The following is a 23,632-nucleotide window of genomic DNA, read 5'->3' as shown; positions in this document are numbered from 1 at the left end:
CACACAGAATATGATTTTAAAATGAAGGTTTATGGAGTTTACATTTTTTGCTGTTACGGAGTTTACATCTTCAATATTTGCACTAATAAGCAAATTTAGACATAAAAAAAGTCATTCACTCTTGTTTTTACTGAGCCACCATTCACAGAGAACCTACCATTATTGTCACTGTACTAAGCTAAAAGATACAAGCCCTGTCTTCAAGAAACTTTGGACCTCAAACTGGACTGGCTGCCCCATGTGGACTGTTAGAATGAAAAATCATGTCAATCAAGAAAGCAAGATGCCACAACAACCAAGCTTTGATGCAGTGTTGTCGAGGGTACAGCATCAAGATTTGTTACTTCTCTATGGTCCAGTCTATATATACTGTTTCTTTTTTGAGAATAATGTGCTGTAGTACTTAGTCAAGTAGAAAATTTAAGATCTCATCTTTGCCTTCCATAGATCATATTATAATAAAGAACTCAGGGATATTAATACAGGGATGGGGAGTACCTAGCAACCTTTGAGAGAATGATATATCTACCCTGTGGAACTTAAGGGTGGTATTTTCTGACAGCAAATTGAATAAATGACCGCTGGAAGTGCCCCTAGCCTTAGGAATCGAGGAGGCTTTTAATAAATGTGATGTGGTTGGACCGTTGACAGCAGTTTGCCTTCTTTTTTTTTCCCAAGGATTATTTATACTGTCTGAACAGCATGGTTGATGGAATTACTCAAACCAGAATGTGCAGTTTGAAAATTCCCCTAGTTTTGCTACTTAACCTCTCTGAGCTTTAGTTTTTATCCTCTAAAGTCAGAATAAGAGCACTCGACTCATAGGATTAGTGTGTGGCCAAGATAAGGTGGAAACTGTTACAGCAGACAATTAAGCTGGTGTCTCTCCCAGACACCTCATCCTTCTGCATTATCGTATCATCATGCTCCTCAATTTGCTTAGTTTTTTTTCTATTAAGAGTTTTTTTTTTTTTCCCCTCTGTGACTTAGTGCAGGAATTACAAAAAGTTCAACAAGTTTATTTCAAATGCGATTTCAATGGGGAAATTTTACTGTCTGGTGAACTAGTTCAGTTACTTACAGCTTATGGGTATGAAAGAGAAATCTATTATTTTAACTACCACCTGGAACTCCATCTAAAATCTCCACAATAAAAACAGGGGGCTATTAAATGGAAACTTTTCATTCTTCAGAGACAATCTTTCAAAGTGGAGCTGAAAAACAGCCATGGCTTCCACGTTACTAACCAGCCCTACAAATGTATTAATGTATTAAGTAGATCATTTTATAAAAGTTTTTCCCACATGCAGGCAGTGTTAAGGGACCAGGGGACAGCAACGTAGGAGTTGCTTCTGGTGAGCCTAAGGCCTCTGGCAATGTGGACATTTTTCTTCCCCACATGACAAACATCAGTATGTCACTTTTCAGGGATGCGAGTGGGTTAATAAGAGTCTATTTAGTGAGAGAACATAAGAAAAAGTAATTAATTTTTTGAAAAGATCTGACTAGATAGAAATGCTATATCCTTTCACATGTTTCAAACTACTGCCTTTCCAACCTGCCAGGTTCCTTTCTTTTTTGAATATTATAGATTTAAAAAAACATCAAATGACAAATCAAACAAATGTCAGCTGCCATCATTTGGCTGTAATAAGATATTTTCCAAACTTGCTTAGAAAAGCCTAGTAGATCTGTGCTATAATAATATCACATTTTGTCATAATTGTTTATAGATGAAATTTTAATGGATTTTTTTTCTTTTTTTCACCATTGATAACTTCTGTCTTCAAAGAAAACAGTCAAAACCTAAGCATGATTGTGTGCTCAATGCTTTGTGCCACCCTGTAACCCTTGATCGGAACAGTAGAGGCAGACAGAAAAATAAAACAGGGGTTTCAGTCCTTATAGAGTTTCAGATCTAACTGGGGAAATTAATACATATTCACAGAAAATACAGTTCAGAAGAAATTAATAAATAAATATATGGTTCCTTAAAGGAAAACTTTATCAATGGGTAAATCATGAGTAATTCCCAGGGAATTACTTGCAACTTTTCTCTATGTTTCTTGGGATTTGTTTACAAAGCTGATTGCATCTTTTGCTTATACTCTGCCACTTGACTAAGGACAGAAACTAATAATCACAATTACAAAGAGCCCCTTATTTAGAGCTCACAATGTGCCAGGTATTATGTTAAGCCAGGTGACATCTACTCACACATTCAATCCTCGGCAAGGATTCAGAGACTGACTCCATGTGAGAAATGAGAAGCATAAGGCACCAGAAGGGCCTACGTCACTTCAGATTATGAGTCCAGAGACACAACTTGCAAGGGTGAGGGCTCCAGAGGCCCCCTCCTAAGTACCTTAAATTTCTTGTAATAATCCAGAGCAGGGTGTCATAAGAGATGAAGATGGAAAAGGGGGAAAGGTTTTTTTTTTTTTTTTTAATCTTCAACAGTTCCAAATCTGGGCTGCAGATGGTAGTTTTTGCCAATAGCATATTACCACAAAGCAAATACCAAAGTGTTTTCCATGATTTTAGACATTATGAATGTATAATACCATGCCTTTTTGTACAATAAAAACATCACTATTGTACTTGCTCAGTGAATCACAACTGCAACCATGTTTGTGATGTTTGTTGAGGTTTTCCTGAGAGGCTGTGCTCCTACACAGGGCAGAGAGTGGCTTATAAAACCACTAACTAAATCTCGGTCTAGATTTTTAAGAAAACACTTTTTGCCCTTCCTGTAAATCATTACAGTTATTTATAGTCAAGGAAGTAGAAAATGGTAAAAAGAAAACATGTTTTTATTACATATTCCAACAGCAACAAGAAGGCCTATGCCCTCCATGTAAATCAAAGTAGCTGATTTCATGGGGAGCCAAGGTGGGTACAGGCCTTCAGCAACATCAGCTGTGACCTGATGCAGGCACCAGAGCCAAGTAAAGGTACACAGCATTGTCTCCACATTGGAATTTCCTGCCATGTTTTTCTCTGTGGCATTTGCCATGTTTGGACTTGGGTTGGTCTACTTGTCTTCTCTGACTCTTAATTTTTTCAAACAATCCTCTTTGGATGTCCCTAAAAAAAAAAAAAAGTTGTCTGGATTTGTCTGAGCCTGATTTTACTTTTTCTAAATGCTTCTTTTTAAAGAAAGCACTAAACAAGGTTAACTAATTATAAAAATTGCTGGAGAGAAATCTACCACTGCTGGCGTTCTTAAGCTGCTTTATGTCTAAGAAAGAGGTGTTCTAATGTTTGTTTATTTGAGTTCTTCTATTGTTATAACTGTTGAAATCTGATTTTTGCCAAATGACACTTTTCCCATAAAAAAAAAAAATGGGTTAGCTAGGACAATGTGCCCACAGACACCAGTTTAAGATGAAAGACACAAAATGTAAATATTCTGGATTTTTTTTTTTCTTGAAAAAAACAATATGCTCATTCATCCTGTGTAGTTTTATCATTTAATGGGATTCGGTCCCTCTCCATAATTATTACAGTGGTGTATAGCTTCATCCTTCTCCCTTGGGAAGATTTATTTTCAACACAGAAGCTGAAGTCAGACTGTTAGAAAGGGAATCTGATTACCTTTGCTCACGCTGGTGGCTCCCATATTCTCTTAAGGAAAATGGCAAAAGCCCCAATAAGGTCTTCCACGGCCCTATGGGATCTTGGTCCTTTGAGGTCCTGAGCTGTCTCCTCTCACACTCCCCCAGGCACACTTCTTACTGTACAGTTAGAAGGCTTTCTCAACCCAATACTACTGACAGTTTGTTTTAGACAATTCTGTGTCACAAGGGGCTCTCCTGTGCACAATGCCACATTATAGCAGCATCCTGACCTCCACATATCAGATGACAGTGGTATCCCCTGCCATAAAGTTGGGAACCAAAAAACGTCTGTCATTGCCAAATGTTTCCTGAAGACCAAAATCACCAGACAGGCTCCCACCCATTTCTGGGACCCTCTCCCACTCACACCCACAGGGTTTCTTAATTTCATCAGAAGTTTGCTTAAATATAACCTTTTCAGCAAAGCCTTCCTTAGGAAGCCTGTTTCATTAGAATTACCAGCTACCAGGCATTCTCTGTTCTTCTTGCTTTATTTCCCCACATTGATGTGTTTTTACTATGTTATACAGTTGTTCCTCAGTATCCTCAGAAGACTGGTTCTAGTACCCTCTGCAGACCCCCAAATCCACAAAAGCTCAAGTCTGTATAACATGTCTCTTACATAAAGCGTTATAGTATTTGCATATAACCCACACACATCTTCCTGTATTGTCATCTCTACATCACTTATAATACTCAATACAATGCAAACGCTGTGTAATAGTTGCTTTACTGTATTGTTTAGGGAATAGTGAAAAGAAAACAAAAGCTCTTCTGCGTCAGTACAGATGCAAATTTTTTTCCCAAACATTTTTGAATCCACGGATGTGGAATGCACAGAGACAGAGGAGCTGACTTCACAACTTCTCATCCTCCCTCCATAATGAGAAGGAAGGGGTTTTGTCAGTTTTGTTCTAGGCTGTAGCCCCAGAATCAGAACAGAATCAGGTGCTGGGTAACATATGTTCAACAAATGAATGGTCATCTGAAGAGTTGACCCTGCCCACTCCATCTCTTTCCAAAGGACCTGACTTAGAGAGGGACCATAAAGCCTGCCTCAAAAGTCCAGATTTTTATGTGATTTTTTACTTTTTATTTATGTGTTCCTGTTTGCACTAAGAATGTTCAACCTACTCTCTTCCCTCTAATGACAGGAGACATTGTGTCATGAATTTATAGATGCCTGTCTCCCACCTTTCCTTTTACCTTGATGTCCCTAAATTCCCTTTGATCTGTCTAGTTTTTGTAGTCTCCTACCTTTTCATCTTGTTTACCCATTCTAGGTAGCTTTCTATCCACGATCCATTCAGTCATTTATTATCATGTCATGTTGCCCATCTCTGTAAGCTACTTTAAATGATTTGAGGAAATGAGACCTGGTAATACATGCTTTTAATCAAGAACATGATTTATTAAATGCTAATCTATATAAAAAAACCTGACATTTTGAATGTGAGAGAATTTTTATTTAAATAAATTTTCACATCAGGAAACAAATGCTATGCCAAATACCTACCTCAATTTTAAATTCATAAATGTGGTTCTTCATGAAAAAAATCAAATAAAAACTGGCATTTTCTAGTGTTCTAACTACTCCCTAGTTATTATAGTGTTTTTGAGCAAACTCAATAGCTTTTGAGGTTCAGCACATTTTTTTTTTGGCTGATACTACATTTACATTGAATCCAGTTCTCCCTCAGCCAAATAATTACTTGCAGTAAAACATATTACTGTTAATGCATCATAATGTCAGGGCTTTAGAAGGTCAATGGTGTGTGTTCAATTTCACACCTTACTAACAGATACTTAGATAAGAAATACAAGCTGATGAGCCCAACTGGTAAGTGCAAAGGGATAGACTGATCACTTCCCTCTCTCAAAGCAAAGCTCTGCAAGTGAATAAGAACAGAACTATTTATAGCTGCTCAACTTCTGGGCAGTTATATTAATATCAGTGATTAATATTATGGTGTCTTTCAGGAGAACATCTAATAAGAATGCTATACTGTAATCAAGTTTTGGAATGGTCAGTACATTCTCTCTGTTAATAAGATCCATTTAAAAATAAATAAATATAGGAATAAATAAAGGCTCTTTAAGATTTAAATTTTAATTTGTATTCCAGGTTCCATCCATCAAAGCATCATTTTCATGAAAATCTGGACAAGTCAATAAACATGAATTCAATTAGCTGTTCTTAAAGGGTTTAGCTCTAAGATAATATGAGGGTAATTTATTACTGATACAAAGATATTGTCCTTCAGAGTCTAATAAAGTTACTCAAATTGTTACAGAAGAATACTAAATATTTATGGAAAAATGTTCTCTCTGTAATAATTATTTTGAGCATGGTAATTCAATACACTCTACGCACATGTATCAGGTCCTCTGTTATCTAGCTTATTTAATGCTCCCAATAATTATAGTCAGTATGTATGCTCTTTACTATTCAGCTGCTTAGCAAGGTCACCATGTTGGTTAAGAAGCAGAGTTGGCTCACCAATCCAAATATGTCTTACCCCTGAGCCTGGGCCCTCACCACAGTGTTGTTCAACCACCCTTGAAGCTTGCCACCAGAGAATGACACATTGGAGGCCAAGCCCCACCCACCCGCATGACAGCAGACTCCCAGGCCAGCTCAAGTCAGAGCAGCACAAGCCCTTCCTTGATCCTCCTGACTGCTACCTAGGACAATTTCCCTAAAGTCCATGCATGCACCCAGTACCTTGACCCCTTTCCTTCTGCCTGTGTTTATGCTTTCTCCCTCTTTTCCAAACTTACTCTCTTTCTACTGCACTCCCTCTCATTTACAAAGCTTTCTCTGTTAAAATTCAAAAAATCAGACAATTTCTCTTGAATTCTCAATAACATACAAAATGGACATCTACTTGAACTTGAGCTTTTATAAGGAACTTTTTTCTGGTCGTTTTAAATCTATCAGTTTTGTCCCCCACAAAATCCTGTGATCTCTTCAAAGATTACTTTTCTTCTGGTCAGTGCATAAATAATTAACAGCAGAAGTGGAAACCTACTTTAGCTTGACAGTTCACCTTTTGTCCCTTTTGTAAAAGAATTTTGAAAGACTTAAATTATAACAATGCTATGAAAAACTCAAAAATGTATTTGATGGTGTCAAAGGCTTTAAGAAGTGAAAACAATTTTACTCTTAACTGTAATCTAATTAAAATTCTTACAAGATATGCTTAATGTTTCAAGATTTCTAATGTGCAAAATAACTCTTTAAATAATATTTTATGAATTATAAAACTGAAACAAAGTCAAAATCACCTCCTAAGTAACTGGGAATTTTATTTGGCTAAGGCAAAACTAATTTGAAACATTCCATAAACACTACCTGAAATATCAGAATAATATTTGAACACACTTGACAAGTGTGTGGTAGGCTGAGAGTAAACATTTTTGATATAGAAAAAGAATGTCTAATTTCTATAAAAAAAAAAAAACTCAACCTACAAATGTCCAGAAAATATTTTTTTGGATTACAATGAAAGTTCCCTCAAATTGATAACATTATGATTTTTCTACCTTCTTTAACTAAGGATTCCCGATCCTCCCTTTCCACATGATGCCATTAAGAATTTATTTTTCCAGATTATCTTTGGATCTCCACAAAAAGTCACCATACTGATCTTGTTTCAAATCCTGGATTTACACAATCTGTGACTTTTGAGTAATGCAGTAACCCTGCAGGACAGTTCTCAGGTGGCCTTTGACAAGCCCAAACTCCCATTTTTCTCAGTGGTGGTTTTATACCAACAACCATGGAGTGTTCTGGGTAAACAACATCCTGAGACAGAGACTGGTTCCAGTGCCCTCCGGTGCTTTAGGCTGGTGAGTCACTTTATCCCCAAGATATTAAACCCAATGCAGGTTGCTTTTCAGGGTCCCTCAGCTGCAGTATAAGAGGGGTACATGCAGACAAAGCTCTGTACACCCTGGGAAGCTTTCCTGAGCCTTGGGGGAACAACTCACCCTGATTCCTAGGCTTACACTGCTCCAAGTGACTTGTGTGCATGAATGTTCTGTCTCACCATACTCAAAATGGCACCTGGTGCACAGTGCACCTGCTTCACAAACCCAAGATCCTCCAAAGGTAGATGGCTGAATGTAGAGAAATGATCCACCCATTCTCTAAGGTCCTGGAAGGGCTGCCCTTCTGATCTCCTTCCCAAGGTCAGACCAAGCTCTCTTGCCACCCACACAAAGGCTACATTTTGCAGATGACAAGAGTTCCCAGAATCTGTGGTTCATATGACAAAATGAGCAACTTAGCAAAGCAAAGCATCTGCCAGCCTGCCTTCCAGCAGCACCTGATTCCTTTCCCTGCATACACTCTGGCATAGAGCAGCCTACACTGCTATTCTAGATGCAGAGTTTATACAATGTGAAAACGTAAAACTCACATCTGCGGCTCTCATTCTATTTTAAAAACACAAAGCCATTTAAAACTGATAAGATATCCACCTTTCTTAAGCTGTGAAAAAAACAAACCAAGCAATACTCAGGACCAATCATTCGGATTAAACAGTCAACCTCTATCTATGTTGCTTAATCTTCACAGAGAAACAGAAATATGTAGTCTAGTTATTTCTGCCCTTCAGTGCCATTCAGTGGCAGGAAGTGAGTATTTTTCTCTGTGTCAGGAACTATACTAGGTATCAAGAACTGAAGATAAGAGAGGTGGTCTGATCCCTCATGTGCCACAACCTAACTGAGGAGATGAGCAGAGCACAGATAGAATCTCTAAGTTACAACGAGGAAGAGAGAATTAGGGAAAAAACAGGGGTGAGTCAGGCAGATAGCAGAGAAGAGTGACATACGAGCTGAGAAATAAGGAAGAACAGAGAAGTGGTAATAAGTATTCCAGGTAAGGAAGCAGTGGTGGCCACAGAGACAGTGTGTCAGGTGTGTGCAAGTGTGGCTGTGGTTATTATACAGGCACCCTGTGCAAATTAGGAAAAACACTGCAAGGATGTCACCATGTGACAGTACCATTTGTGGAGTGCAGTGAACTACTGTCTAGACGAGAGCCCCATCTTCAGGAACCGTCAGTAGTCTGAGACAACCGGAGCATTGGGTTTGAGGAGCAGAGAGGCATACGGCTGGATAGGAAGCGGACAGAGATCTCAAATGCAGTGCTCAGGATTTTGAACTAGACTGCACACAATGGGTAATCACTGAGGCTTTTAGTTCAGGAGTGACCCATCAGAGACATGTTTAAAATAGAAGGCAGAGCAGGAGAGAAGAAACAGGGGACCAAGGGTCTGGAAGGAAGGGAGGAAAAGGCGAAGCACTGGGGAATAAAATTGTCCAAATGATGCTGTGTGCATGTATGAATATATCACAATACCCTCTAATTTACTATATATAACTGTAATGCATAACTGGCTATATAGTGTTATATATATATAATTATAATTATTTAAATAATTAAATAAATAACCAATAGAATAGAGAAAGAGGATCAGGAGAGGGAGGGGCAGAGGAAGGGGTAGTATTAGAGAAAATAGTTACATGCATTTATGAACATGTCTAAATGAACCCCACTATTTTGTACAATTGCAAAGCACTGAAATATTTTAAAGGTAATTGTGTTGGCTAAATGGAGAATGGGTTGGAATTCAGGGATCAAATGGATGAAGTTCTCTTAATAACTTATTACAATAGTTCAAGTGTGACATGATCAGAACCTAGACCACAGGTGTGTTTCCAGTGGTCCCAACTGCACGACACATGAATGGGACAAGTACAGACTTAAGAGCCTGCATCAGGGGCTAAGGACAGATCTGGTGGGACACAGAAGACTCAGTGGTTGTAATCAGAGTTCAAGATTCCAGAGACAGAATAACTTCAGCCATAGACTAACAGAGTTCTAGGTGTGGAGCATGTAGGGTGGGATTTATGGCTACTAGTCCTTCAGGATAGCAAGGGGATAAGATGATTTTAAGTCATGAGTTGCATCCTCAGTGAATATCAGGGAGTGACAGGAATATTGGACAATGATGAGAAAAGGAATGAAAGATACACCTGGACAGGAAGAAGCACTGTGGGAAGCCAGACTTTGGGTGGGCTGAATATGAATACTGGTATGCCATTTAGTGTGGGGTACCAGACCTGAACTGATATTTCTAAGTGTCAGCAATTTAATCTGTATGATGGAATTAATGATGTCCTCTCACAATGCTAACCTCAACTAGCAGTTGGCAAATATGTCCTAGGGTCAAATCCATCTAGCTTGTCAAGTTCTACTGGAATCCTGCTATGCCTATTTGTTTGCCTATGGCCTATGGTTGCTCTCTCACAATATGGCAGAGCTGAGAAATTTCATCAGAGACTTTATGGCCCACAAAGCCAAAAATATTGGCTTTCTGCCTCTTTACAGGAAAAGTCTGCTCACTCCTGCTGTAGAGTCAACATGAAAGCTCCCAAGCTCTGTGCATGGCTCACAGTACACGCTCAGTATCAGTTCCTTTCCCCCCACTTTCTGCTCTTTCAGGAAGATTGTAGTGATTATTGAGGGAACAAGAGAAGGTGGCCTTCACTTCCTGACCCTGGATTGCAGAGAATAAGGTCCATTGTCCCCTGGTTGTGAGGGAAGCAGTACTGTCACCCAGGAACTGGTCTGAGTTAGAAGACAGAGTAAAGGCTGCAAGAACACTCTTAAGCATCAGGAAGCTCTGTCTGTACCTCACAGCAGACGCCAAAAACAGAAGCTAATACGCCTTTGTGAAAAGCATCTGTTACTATATCAGGTACCAACTAACCACGGTCTCTTCCCCCAGAGTTAAGTTTCTGCTCAAAACAGAAGTCTCTGGGGAGAATGCGGGAATAGAAAGTAAACCCAGTTTATTGGGCACAGAGAGTTCACAGATGAAGGGGAGCGCACAGGGTAGGTGAAAATTCTGCTTCTATCAAAGGAAGAGGAAGAGGACTATTTAGATAACTGCTTTCAGAGTCCAGGAGAGGAAAGTCTACCTCACCTCCATCTCTGATGCTAAAGATAAAGAAAAACCTGACTGCTTTACAGGTTCAAGACAAAATGAAATCTGGATTTGGGGAGGTTTCTAGCTTTTCTAATTCAGAATCTCCACTTACATCCCATTTCATTGAGATTTAACTAGATATCAGCTCACTGAAAGATTTAGGAGCAAGCCAAACATAAATACAAAACACAATTGGAGCCAAAGAAATTAAATGGAGAGTCAATAGGTGTTCAATAAAGTATAATCGAAGAGTCCTGGATAAGGAGGGATCTTGAGAGGCTTCACTCAGTGGGGCTGCACACGGAGCGGGCAGGGAGTCTGGATTTTCTTTTGCATTTCTCTAGAAAGGGTGGCACAGGTGAAGGAGCTGAGAAGTTAAGAATGAAGAGAATTGCTGAGGATGAGTTGAGTTTCCTCAGGCAGAAAGAAAATAAAAGCTTGAAGAAACCAATGAAGATATCTCCTTATTTGGGCTGAGCAGCAATGAGAAGGACATTTAGGTATTTTCCGAGTACTCACTGGTGGCAATATGGTGCCTTGGACAGTTTCTTCTGTGCTGGAAAGCACACCCAGAGGCTACTCCCTCCCAGCAGGTCACAATGGCCAATAAACAGCAAAGATCTGCCAACCAATCTTGAAGCTTACTCCTTTTTAGATAGACATCAAAATACAACAGAAAAGTTCATCAAGGCCTCAACATCTTCTAAGACACCCAACAAAGATAGGCAACCCTAAACTCCAAAAAAAGTTCTTTCAACTATAACAGGATATTCCTTTTTGTAAGCACATAAATGTACCTGGTTTACTGTTAAAATATGAAACAGTCTGCTACCCTTTAAGCTACCTCATGCTCACCTGTACATAAAACTTTGGAAAAGAGAAAAGTGTGTATGATTAACACTTTGTGAATATTCTATGTGATTTAAAATATTTATAATGGCTTACGAGCCAGAGATGAAAAATTAAAGTGAGTGCTGAAAACAGATTTTTGCTTTGAATTTTAATATTACTCATAATGCAATTACTTTACACATATAATACAATAATTTTCACACCTGCAGAATTTCATTTAAGAAATACAATAAAGTGTGCTAGCTGTTTTTATATAGCAAAAATTAAATGGCAAGTTCATGTCATCCTAGATTCTAGTCTTCCATCCCATATTTTCTTTCATTACATATGGAGTTCATTCCATCTATAGTATAGCAAAGTATCACTTTCTAAAAAACAAGACTGCCTACCAATGTTTTTCTGTCTCTAAAAGAAAAACTTCACTGAAATGGAACAGGATTCTCACCTCAAGGATATTATGCAGGGCCTCTGCTGGTTTCCCAAAGTGAAAATTTCCATTGTATGAATGAAACACACCTAATTTATCATAGCAGAAATCTATTGCTGTATGTCATATACAGTAACTTATTTTTCAGTTCAACCAAATTCTGGTTGAAACTATATGCTCCGACATTAATGCACAAGTTAGACAATCCTATCCAAAGTGTTGCCAGAGACAGATATAACTCTAAAATGTAAACTAAAAATTGAATATTAAAAAAAATTCTGTTAGAAGAATAACATTTGAGAACTTCATTTGGATGTCAGCAGATAAAACAACTGCAGTTCAAATCTAAAATAGTACTCTAGGATTTATATTGATTAAAGCTCAATGACTCCAAGGCCAGATGTTCTTTCTCTCATGTGCAAATATCCTAAGGTTCACTATTCCAAGGAATGCTGCATCCAAGCAACCTACCTAGATCTGTGCAGGGATTACTTGGCCACCCTTGGTATAGCTGAGGCATCTATTCAAAGTGGCATTTAACACTTGTGGTTGCATCAGGAGTGACTCAATGAGAGATGGTTAAATCATGAGATCTTTTGCGGCAATGACCTCTAGCATCCTGAAACAAAATCCTAGGATGCTAAGGAAAATACTTCTTCCTTCTATTCTTGGACTTTTAGAGCACTTCCCAAGGATTTTCACACCTGCTCAGAATATCAGGAAAGTTTCTATTCTAAATGAACTGACTCTTATTTGGAGGACAATGTTGCATTTGCATGGAACTATGTACATGGAATTTCATTGCCTTTTTCTGTGGGTGTGTTGTTTATAACATAAGATGCTCTGATGGAGAGATGGCAGTGTATGTGAGTAACATTTATCCCCCCCTCATTCTCACATACACACACACACACACACACACACACAGAGAGAGAGAGAGAGAGAGAGAGAGAGAGAGAGAGAGAGACTTAGCTCAGGTACCATTCTATGAAGGCTGACACCCCCTGGTTTACCCACCATAAACATAGAAACTTGACTGCAAACATCAGCTGGACCTCTCTATGTAAGGTAACATCCAGAGAAATTCCTTTACCTAAAGTTTTATAAAGACATTAAAGGAGTGACTTAAGAGGAAAACACTCCCTTCATTTTATGCATTAGCTAACTCAAACTCAGAAACAGACCCAGTGGGGGGAAAAAAAAAAACATGCAGGTTCAAAGTCTGGTATAGTTCTGATGTCAGCTTTTAGTGCCTCCAGGAAAAGCTTCACAGAGATGAAAGCAAAGATATTCCTCTTCACTTTTCCATTACCAAGCTTGTGCCAGTTACTGCACCTCTGGTCCCCTTTGGTTATGTCTGGGTTAAGATTGGTATAGAATCATGGAGGAGTCTCAGACTCTTCAAGTCTGTTAAATTCCTCATTATGAACTCTGAAGTCATCATCAACTACAGCCCAAGAGATATTGGCAAAAAAGAAGAAAGGGCAGGGGTGAATGTTGTTTACAGGAAGTGCACCTTCCCCTAGTGCCCATGTGCTAGTGTAACATGCTTGCCATTGTGCCTGAGGACACCTTTATCCAGCTCTGTCCCACCGGTTTTAATCCAGGCTACTAGTGAACAGGAATAATTTCCAGGGCTGGGGCTGTGGCTCAGTGGTAGAGTGCTTGCCTAGCACATGTGAGGCCCTGGGTTTGATCCTCATCACCACATAAAAATAAATAAATAAAATCAAAGTATTATGCCCATCTACAACTAAAAAAATAAAAATAAAAAAAGAACAAGAAAAAGAGTTTCTAGGCTGAATGTACCTTAAAAAGCTCCTATCACCTTTTAGAATACCTAGATAGGATATTTTTAATGAGGGATTTCATGAAAGCTTTATAAATCTCTACTATTTTATATAATCTTCCCTATTAAATACACTAATAGTTAAGGACAATTAGAATATGCAACAATAAGGAGAAAAAACAAATTGGGTTAAGTTGACAGGCTGGGTAGCCAGCTAAACTCACTCACTATCAAAGTCATTAGCATCACAAACCAAGTTTACATTATACATAATTCAGATTTATGCCTCAACACATCACAGGTTACTGAATGTTATGGAACTTGAGGTTATTCTATAATAGAATAAAATCAACAATGCTAAATAATATCTTATACAAAAATATATTTTAATCTATGGTTGCTTTATGAATTATACTTTAACAGCTATTTTTTAATGTAGCATGTTTGAACAAAATGGAATTTTTGTTTGAGTAATTCCAAATCAATTTTGTTAATTATTTTGAAAACATATTCCTTTATCAAAATGAACCATGTATATTGATATATCAATCCTTAAAAGGGATGAACTAAATTCTCCCTAACATGCTGGGGAGAAAAGCTAAATAGTAGCAACGTAAGTAAATAGGGATAATGGGACAATGACTAACATCTCCTTGAAGAATGGAAGCCATTCTAGTCAACCACTAGATGAACTTTCAATGTTCCACTAGAAAACATGAAGGCTAAAAGGTAAACAATGTGGAGAAGTTACCTGAGGTCAAGATGCATGCACCGTAAGAATTTTCCTATATGAGTTTTTAGCATTTACAAAGTATTGGCTTTTCTTCTTCCCTTTTAAATGGGAGATAAAGCTCAGATAAGAACACTTAATGGAAAACATTATTCAAACCCTTCTAGAGTCTTCTGTGTGAAGAGTGCTAAATATTGTGACCATTCCTTCATAATACTCATGCTTACCTAAAATAGCAGATCATTCACTTTAGAAAGTCTCTCACTTGAAATAAAGAAAACAAATCTGTTATTAACCAAAGCAATGTACTTGGATTTCCAAAGCCAGAATATTTAAATACTGCCAATGTATTCTAGTTTCTGATAACATTAAGTAATGTGGAAAGAACTCCTCAGATTTTTTTTTCTTTGCTTTGAAAATGATAATTACTTACCGAGATTTAAAAATCAGGTTTGAAAGAAATCTGAATGCCTTCTCTTAATATTACTGGAAACCAGTGATTTTTCAAAAGAGATGGAAAAATTGCTTGAAAATTAATACCGGCTCTCTTAAGATGCATCCAAAAGAAACAAAGAAGAAATGAAAGAGCATAATTTTTGGATCGCTCTCTTTTTTTTTTTAAGAATATTCAGGCATGGGGCATAGAAGCTCTGTGGCAGAGTGCTTGCTTAGAATGCACAAGGCTCTCAGTTCAATCCCCAGCAGTGTGTGTGTGTGTGTGTGTGTGTGAGAGAGAGAGAGAGAGAGAGAGAGAGAGAGAGATACAAGAAAGAGGGAAGGAAGGCAATTCACATACAAGATGATTATGCAGTTTATTATGCAAACTGAGACATTTTATCAGTAAAAGGAGATGTTATCAATAATTAGATTGAGACAAAAGCCAGCACTAAACCCATAAAACTCTGTCCTGGGTCCTGGTATGGCATACTAGTAAGGGGACCTTGGGTGTGAGTTTTCTATGGCCTTCCTCCTATCTTCTTGTCCTTCTCATACTGATCAAAAGTGGCCAAGTGAACAGAGTGATGCCTTTCGCAGCCGGCCTTTCCAAGAAATCAGAGAAGCATAATCTATAAAAAGGACCACTAAAGCTTAAAGAATGGAATGTTTGAGACATTTGAATAAAAATCCTAGGTTGTTTTCTCCCTTATTGGTTTTATTGTTTTGTAACGCCTAATTTATTCCATGTTCTTGACCTCTCCATCTGCATGGATTTTATATTTTTAAAAAGGAAAAAACAAATCTCCAAGCTCAACCTCCAAACACTGTTCCAGTTCTTTGAAGGAAACAAATTTATTTAAAATATAATAAAAATAATAAAACACTTAGGAATAACGTCAGGTTCTTTTAAACTCCATCTCCTGTTAGCACCTCTGAACTCCTGCACCCCGTTACCAGAAGTGCACGAACAGCTTAATCTGTGCAGTTTGGATGTAGAAAGGAAAGGAGAAGAAAGGAAACCCGCAAACAATCAATACCCAAACTGCATGATTGGCATGCTAATTAGCCCACTGCCAATTCTAGATAAGAACTAGAGATCTGCCCAAAACACAGAAATGCCTTGATGTAGGCAGATTTCTGGGAGTGCTCATACCACACCAATGCATATTTCTGGCCCATTTATGGCTTTAATGGCCATTTTTACTTTTTATAACAAAGGAAGGCATCAGAAAGCTAAAGAGAGAGTTGTATAGCTGGAGCTGTTCACTTGATCTTCTGTATACCCACAAGCACAGCAATGTGAAGGTTCTGTACTTGAACTAAAAGGAAATCATTTATGGTTCTGTTCCAATACCTTCCTTTCTTACTTTTTTTTCACTCAAAAGCATTATAATAATTGATCCACACACTATAAAAAGAATGAGAATGTTATGCGTTCTTCTCCCTTGATGAGCTCACAGGAGTTTTTGTTTCATTTTGATTTATTTTCTCCTTATTATTGCCATGGCTTAAAAAGACCCCACTCTAATGAACTTGGAAGGAATGTTATTCTCAGAGTTACCAACAGTAGGGCAACTCAGCAATGGGAATTTATAACTTGGATCCCTGACTCTCCAGGCAGGGACTCTATACATCTGCCACCACCAGCTCGCACCTTGACTCAAGGATAAGTAAGGTTTCCCTGACCCTTCCCAAGCATGTATTAGGTGTCATGCTGCACAGTGCCAGGACATGTGGCTGGGTGAAGAGGATGAGCCAGAGGCATAATGACCCTTCTCCCTATGCTAGAGATTTCCAACAGAAGCCATAATTATCCCCAAAGGGAGATAATTGGTTCTAGAGGGGAGAGATGAAAAGCTTAGATATTTCAATCATCTTTGGTTCTCTAGCCCCACTCTACCTGACATGATCTGATTGCCTCTTATTCTTCAGTATTTCGTTTCTCCTTTCTCTATGAGGAGAATATAAATGTAACTTAAGTTTACTCTCTGGGGGGGGGGGTATTAATGAAAAGAAATGAGAGACACTTTTCCAGTCAATCATTCGCCTCTTTCTCTTAGCCATTTCCTGAGTTCACAGGTGAGAGGAGTGGAGAAGAAAAAGGAGGAGGTGAAGGAGTAGGATAAAGGGGAGGTAGACTATGGAGCAGAGGAGGAGGAGCCATTCAGGAAAACAGAAGTAGTTCCTGAAGATACAAGCAAGAAGGAGAAAAGGAAAACAGGAAGAAGGAGGCAGAGGAGGAAGAGAGGAAGAGAGAGAGGGAGGAGGAGAAAGACAAGAGATGAGAAAAGAAGGAGGAAAATATAAGAGGAAGTGGTAGCTGGGGATAAATGAGGAAATGGAGAAGCCAAAGGTGACCATACACAGCACCCCTACCTGGCCCTATATCCTGCCCAGCGAAGCTGCTGGTGGCTCTCACTGTTTGGTTCCAATGAACAGAAACATAAGTATTTCTGTAGATTTTGCCTTTCATTGTTCTAACCAGATAAGGTCTGCAAAGTCTAATGTTCCTACTTGCTACCCAAGGTCAGCTTGCTTGCTGCCCAGCACTGTCCTGCATGCCTGTCCATGTATGCTCCCAGGCTCAGGCTCAGCCATGCCCCTGTGGGTTTGCCTGAGACCTAGCTGATGTTTTAGCTCATGACCTTTTTCAGATAGGCAGAGGGAGGGTGCTGTGTGGCATGGTGAGTCTAGATTCTTTCAGATCTCAGGTGGGCTGTGCTCCTTGCTGATTGTCCTTTCATCCCAAGCCTGAGAATACTGCATGCCACAGGACCCACTTCCCTTCAAGGCTTTTAAATGCCTCTCAGACTGAAGTCACTACATGTAATATTTACCGGGGAATAGCTACTGCAGTTCCTTTGGGAAGATGCCAAGCAAAGAGAGAAAAATGTTTCCAATCCAGCAACTGACTAAATTGCCCTAGTCTGGAAGAGGTACAGGATCAAGTCTAATTCCAAGTCACTGCCCAGGAAACTGGCAGGCAATTAAGCCCATTCTCTGACCTTGTATGTACCCGTAGAAGGATACCAGAGCCAGCAATCCCACATTATGTAGTTCCAGCTATTCCCCAAGCCCATGTGGCTGGATCACACAGTTACAGCCTCAAATTTAAACTTTGTACATTATCTCTATATGAGGTTAGAAACAGTCCCCACAGCACACTGACATGATTAAAAGAAGACAAAATCCATCCTACAGATAAAAACTTTTGTCCCATCACCAGGTTATACTACCCCCTTGGAACTAAGCAAATACCATTTCTACTAGTCCCAACACGTTTTGTGAAAAGTACAATTATATTTCAAGGTCTTCTGTGTGTGCACACAAATGTTAATTTATTAAATGTAGATATTTCAAATAAACTCCATTCTTAAGCCCTGTTCTGGCTTTTTTTTCAGTCATTAATATAATGCAAAGTTTAATTAATAGAAGTGGCTCCTTATGTTACACCAGGGAGCTGTTTTCTAAGAGCCAAATTGTCATTGTCAGGGCTGTATCTAAAGATAGAGCATAATAGGTCAATAGGACTTGCAATAATTTTGCATATCATAGCATATGCACATAGCATAAGCTTAACAATTATAACTTAATTGGTTACTAAATATCGATTCCATGTCAGTGAGATTTTAGCCCATTGTGAAACATCTGCTAGAAAGGGCCAAATTTTTCTTTCTCTACTATGGATATCCAATAATCATAACTTTTATATTTCATTACAGAAATATTATAGGTAAATTACAAAAATATTGAAAACCCAAGAGAAAAATAAATATTTTCAACAATATGAAATCCATGTTTAAGATAAGAGACTACTTTTTTAAAATTCTGGGGACAAGGAGTGCTATCCTAAGGTCTACTTTAATGAGGGTAGCACACGCAGAGCAAATGTTCAACTGAGAGGCCAAACTAAATAAGCAACAATTGAAAAGGCACCATAAACAGATACTCTCTCCCATAGAGTATCTGTTCCTAAGCCAGTAAGGAAGAACACAGAGATTTTAAGCATCAAAAGAGCTCATGCATATGTAGGAGCCCGAGATACCCATAATATAAGGTGTGTCGTGATGGCCAGTGTATCATCTTACTGCAGCCATAATAAAACTACTTGTTTTTAAATTATGAAAATACTATTCTCACATACCTGCATTAGCATTGCCCTCACCAAGACTCACTCCAGAAAACAGCAGTTTATATGACTCAAGCAGCATGCAGGGAAAGGTTTATATACCATATTGTATAGACCTAATTTTAAAATAAATGAATAAATGAGCAATATTTTCACTATACTACTATATAATTCAAATGTAAATAATATCCACAGTATTTCACCAACCAGAGAGGAAAATGCAAACATTTAAATAAACAAATATAAATCCTTTATGAAAATGAAAATTCAGTGAAGAATCTTTGTTAAGGCAGCAAAGTTCACTTGGCTTCCTTAAAGATGTGGATCATTTGTAACTACATAAACATTTTCAAAAGCAGTGTTGTTAGTTGCTGGGTATAGCGTGTAGGCATATATCTTCTTTGTACACATATACCTACTTTGAAGCAAATTTAAATAGCCTGATGTATAGGGTACCTAAGGGCATAACATAATAGATCATTATCAACATCACCTTCTTAGGGATCATGGAATGGTGGCTTCTTTCACAGTTCAGGAATTAAATGTACACCTTTATCTGGGAAATCAGGTTATTGACCCTATTCCAGCCTTACTTTAAATTCTTCAGAAAAAATACATATGCATTTGAAACATTTTTCTGTAACAGTGCCTAACTTTAGAGGCATATTAATCATGTTATGAAAAAATAAATCACATTAACCTTTCAATTTTTCATTGCTTTAGCTGCTCATTTTTATAGAGTTAGCTGAATCCTCCTAGAACTTCTGATGGAACAATGATTTATTCCTCAGTTGCCAAAAGTCTTGAAAAAGTTAATTTAACACCCACAATACTCACTTAAATCTAGAGTCTATCTCATTCACTTTCAAAATACACTCCATATTTTTAGTAGTAACTCAAATATGTAACTGAACACTTGGCATAGGCAAAAGCAATAGCTTTTCCCAACCAAAACCCAAAAATGTGGTACATCTATTTCTTTCTTACAGGTAAAACAAAAGTAAACAAAGGATTCATAACTACAAAAAAACCTAGTTGAAATCCCTTTGATACAATATACATTTCTTCATTATACACATGAGAGAGACAGATTTTTATTTCATTTAGGTGCATGTCCCGACCAGAAAGTAAAATGCCTTTGGAATTCAGTCAGTTACAAAACCAGACATATCAAACGGCACAAAAAAGCAGTTTCATGATCATCTGCCTAGCTAATTATTTATGTAGTAGATTATAATGCAGAACCTTAATTTTGGATAGGAAGGCTCAGATAGTCTATTATATTTCTGTAACCATTACTGTTTATAAGACTGAGAATATTTGAAAAAACTGTAAGTAATCAAGAGAATTCATACAATGACACACTCTTCCCTTCTCCATTCCATACTCCAATTCATCCACTGGGCATATTGATACTAGGTTCCTGCTGCTAAAGATGACTCTTTTGACTTTTTACTTATCATCCATACTGCAATACAGAACTAAATATACGGGATGAAAATCAGTTTGCACTAACCCGCAAAGCTGTAGATAAAATTAGATAAACTGAATCATGCAGTTCAATTAAAGACTGAAATCTGTAACAAAAATTTTACTCTGAGATTTGGATATATGCAGGCACAGTGGAAAATATGAATTTACCTTCATTTGAAGCACTTTAAGAACTCTAAAATATGGTAGTAACTCCGTCATAAAAAATATTATGCACCAACAGTCAGAAATACCATTGTTAGAGCAGAACTCAACAAAGAACAGTAGATGGATGCATTTTGAACACTGATTCATTGCTTATACAGCTTCTTAAGACAGCCCCCTCCTGGGAGTGGGGTGGTCCCCAGCCCCCTGAGCCACACAGGAGGGTTCTCTTTTCCTGAACCCCCCAAAACCAGGCCAGGAGGCACCTTCTCTACTTCCAACAACAGCACCTTCCCTTTGTTCAAAATGACACCCAGATCCAGGTCTTCTGCAAGATTCTGTGACTGATGGGTCTGGGTCAAGGCTCCTCCCCAACTTCCAAGTCACCAACACCATAGGGCACCAGAAAAACCAGAGTGCTTTTCCATACTCTTGTTACCTAGACCAGTTCCTATAGACAGTGATATTTATAAAAGAGCAGCAACATTTTATGGCATCACACAAGAAGAATGACACCATCTGACTAAATGATATTTTAGAAAAGATTCTTCACTGTCTGGATAGGCACAATTTGCTCTATCTTACCAAAGCAGTGAAGAAAAAAAACTATGCTCTCTTGGAGGAAGGTACCACTTTTCCTGACCATGCACAGGCACTCAACATCCAGATTTTCATACCTTTGCAGCCACTGATGAGTTGGGCTTCTCCAGCAAGTCCCAAAGTTTCTTCCTTTTCTCAGGACAGCAGGTATTATCAAATTCTTCTCCCTCTCGCTCGCGCATGGTTTCTGCCTCTCGCCTCAGTTCTTCGTTCATCTGTTCCTTCTTTTGATGATACCTGGCTTGGCAGCAGGACTCCAAGTAGATCTCGTCGATCCCCCAATAATCAAGCTCTTGGCCAAAGGAGAGCGCGCACATTTCTTCCATCATGTGCAACTTCCCTGTCCGGTAGAAATTTAAAATAGAGGTGAAAGCTCCAGGATGTCGATCAAAGAAATATTCGTTCTCATTCAGGTTATAGTCATCGCACACCTCCAGGAGGCTCTCGTGCGTATTGCAGTCGCGGAGCTTCCCCAAACGCGTCCTGGGCAGCCTGTCCAACGTCCTCCACAGGACTTCGTGGTTGAGGCCCCCCACGTTGATCTTCACTCTCCTCGAGCACGTTTTGCTCCGGATAATGTCCACAGGTTCTGGAGGAAGAGAAAGTGTCGACCTTGAAGTCTTCCTGTTTAAGCCAGGGGGTGCCTTTTCTGCCATGTTGAACTGGACAGAGCCACAGAGCCAGCAGGGTCCTTAAAAGTACAAGGTCAGCGGAAGCAACATCCCTTGGGGGCAGGCATGTTCCACCAACAGCTGGAAAAGAGCAACAACCATTTGGTTACTTGCATTTTTCTTCAGGTTCTTTCTATTCTGTGGGATCATTCTGTTGCTACACCCAGGAGGGATATTATTGATTACTGCATATTTTCGGGAGATGTAAATCTTTGCTTTAGGATATAGTAAAGGGAAAAATAACACCATGCACTGCACAGAAGAGGCTGTGTGTATGAGGTTGTATATACCTGTATGTTGACAACTACTAAAAAGTATTACCAGAGGGGCCTCTTTCTCAAGCTGTAAACTAAAATATGCATGTGTTGATGGGGTCTTCCTAGATAAGCCACTGACAGAGTAAAACCTACGGTGCCTTCCACCTGCCCAGCCAGTTCCTGTTTGTTTTGCATCTTTTATGGCCCATCCCTATATCCAGTCACTCAAGCTCAAGCTCCAACTCAGACAAATCTTGATCCATCCAATTAGCACCAGGTCTTATCTATTTTGTCTTCTAAACAATTAACAATTCCTTTTTATTTTTTTTTTATACTGGGGATTGAACCCGGGGGTACTTTACCACTGAGCTACATCATCTTCAGTGTTTTTTAAAATTTTGTTTGAGACAGGGTCTCACTAAGTTGCTTGGGATCTTGCTATGTTGCTGAGGCTAACCTAGAACTTGTGATCCTCCTACCTCAGCCTCCTGAGCCACAGGGATTACAGGAGTGCACCACTGAGCCAGGCTCCTAAACAATTCTTAAGTCCTCCACCATTTTCCTCTGTATCTCTTGCTCACATCTCTATAACAGCCTCTTAACTTAGATCCCAAACTCTTATTCTGTCCACCTAAAAACCATTCTTCACACAGCTACTAGAAAGATCTACTAAGGTAGATATCTGACCTTGCCACTCATGCTTTTGAAACCCTGCAAAGACTCACCATCACTTGAAGTATAAAGTCCCAAGAGCACTTTAAAGTCTAGTTAGTCCAACGAGGTCTGATCTACCTCTCATCTCTCCCTCTTCACTACACAGTAGTCCCCTTATCCACAGGGAATGCACTGGCCATCAGTGGGGGATCTACTGATGCCTGAAATCGGGGATATCAAACCTTGTATATACCATGTTCTTTCCAATACATATATAACTACAATTAATTTTAATTTGTAAATGATCCAATAAGAAATTAACAAAAATAATAAAATATAAAAATCATAATAATATAGTATAATAAAAACTATTTAAAATTTATGAATCATTTATTTCTGGAACTTTCCATTTGATATTTTTGGACCTCATTTAACCACAAGTAACTAATACTGCAGAACGTAAAACTGTGGAAGGGACTTGTGTACTCTAACAGCTCCATACTGCACACACCATTGTTTCAAGCTCCTAACCTGGAAGGGCCTCCACCTTTCCCATTGACTAACTGCTGCTTGCTCTTCAGACAGCAAGACTTTCCCCAGAAAGTCTTCAAAGATGTACTCCCACCTACCCATCCGCTGGAATCATGAAACTCTCTGTGAACGTCTCTTCTGTTTCACTGCAACACTACAGTAACATCTTTCCCAGAGTACCCTGGGAGCTCTTGAGAACAAAGGCCATCTTCTCTATCAACGAGCACAGTGCTTATACATTGTAGGGTTTCATACCGTTAAGCAATGAAGCAATTCATTATTTCTGTAAGACAGC

General features: G+C 38.7%; 1 protein-coding gene across 2 annotated transcripts in view; it reads right to left on the bottom strand.

The window, feature by feature from the left end:
- Kcnb2 (potassium voltage-gated channel subfamily B member 2) overlaps positions 1-23,632 on the bottom strand; it is a 386,016-nt gene that overhangs the window by 335,481 nt on the left and 26,903 nt on the right. For both annotated transcript variants that reach the window (XM_048783053.1, XM_015485862.2), the window contains exon 2: positions 21,302-21,976. In XM_048783053.1, the coding sequence (XP_048639010.1) occupies positions 21,302-21,880 (579 nt within the window). In that variant the 5' untranslated portion in view covers positions 21,881-21,976. The remainder of the gene's footprint in view (positions 1-21,301; positions 21,977-23,632) is intronic.

This window comes from Marmota marmota, unplaced genomic scaffold (genome assembly GCF_001458135.2).
Source record: "Marmota marmota marmota unplaced genomic scaffold, marMar, whole genome shotgun sequence".
Lineage (NCBI taxonomy): Eukaryota > Metazoa > Chordata > Mammalia > Rodentia > Sciuridae > Marmota > Marmota marmota.
The sequence above is the reverse complement of the archived record's forward strand: the minus strand, read 5'-3'. Positions and strand labels throughout refer to the sequence as shown.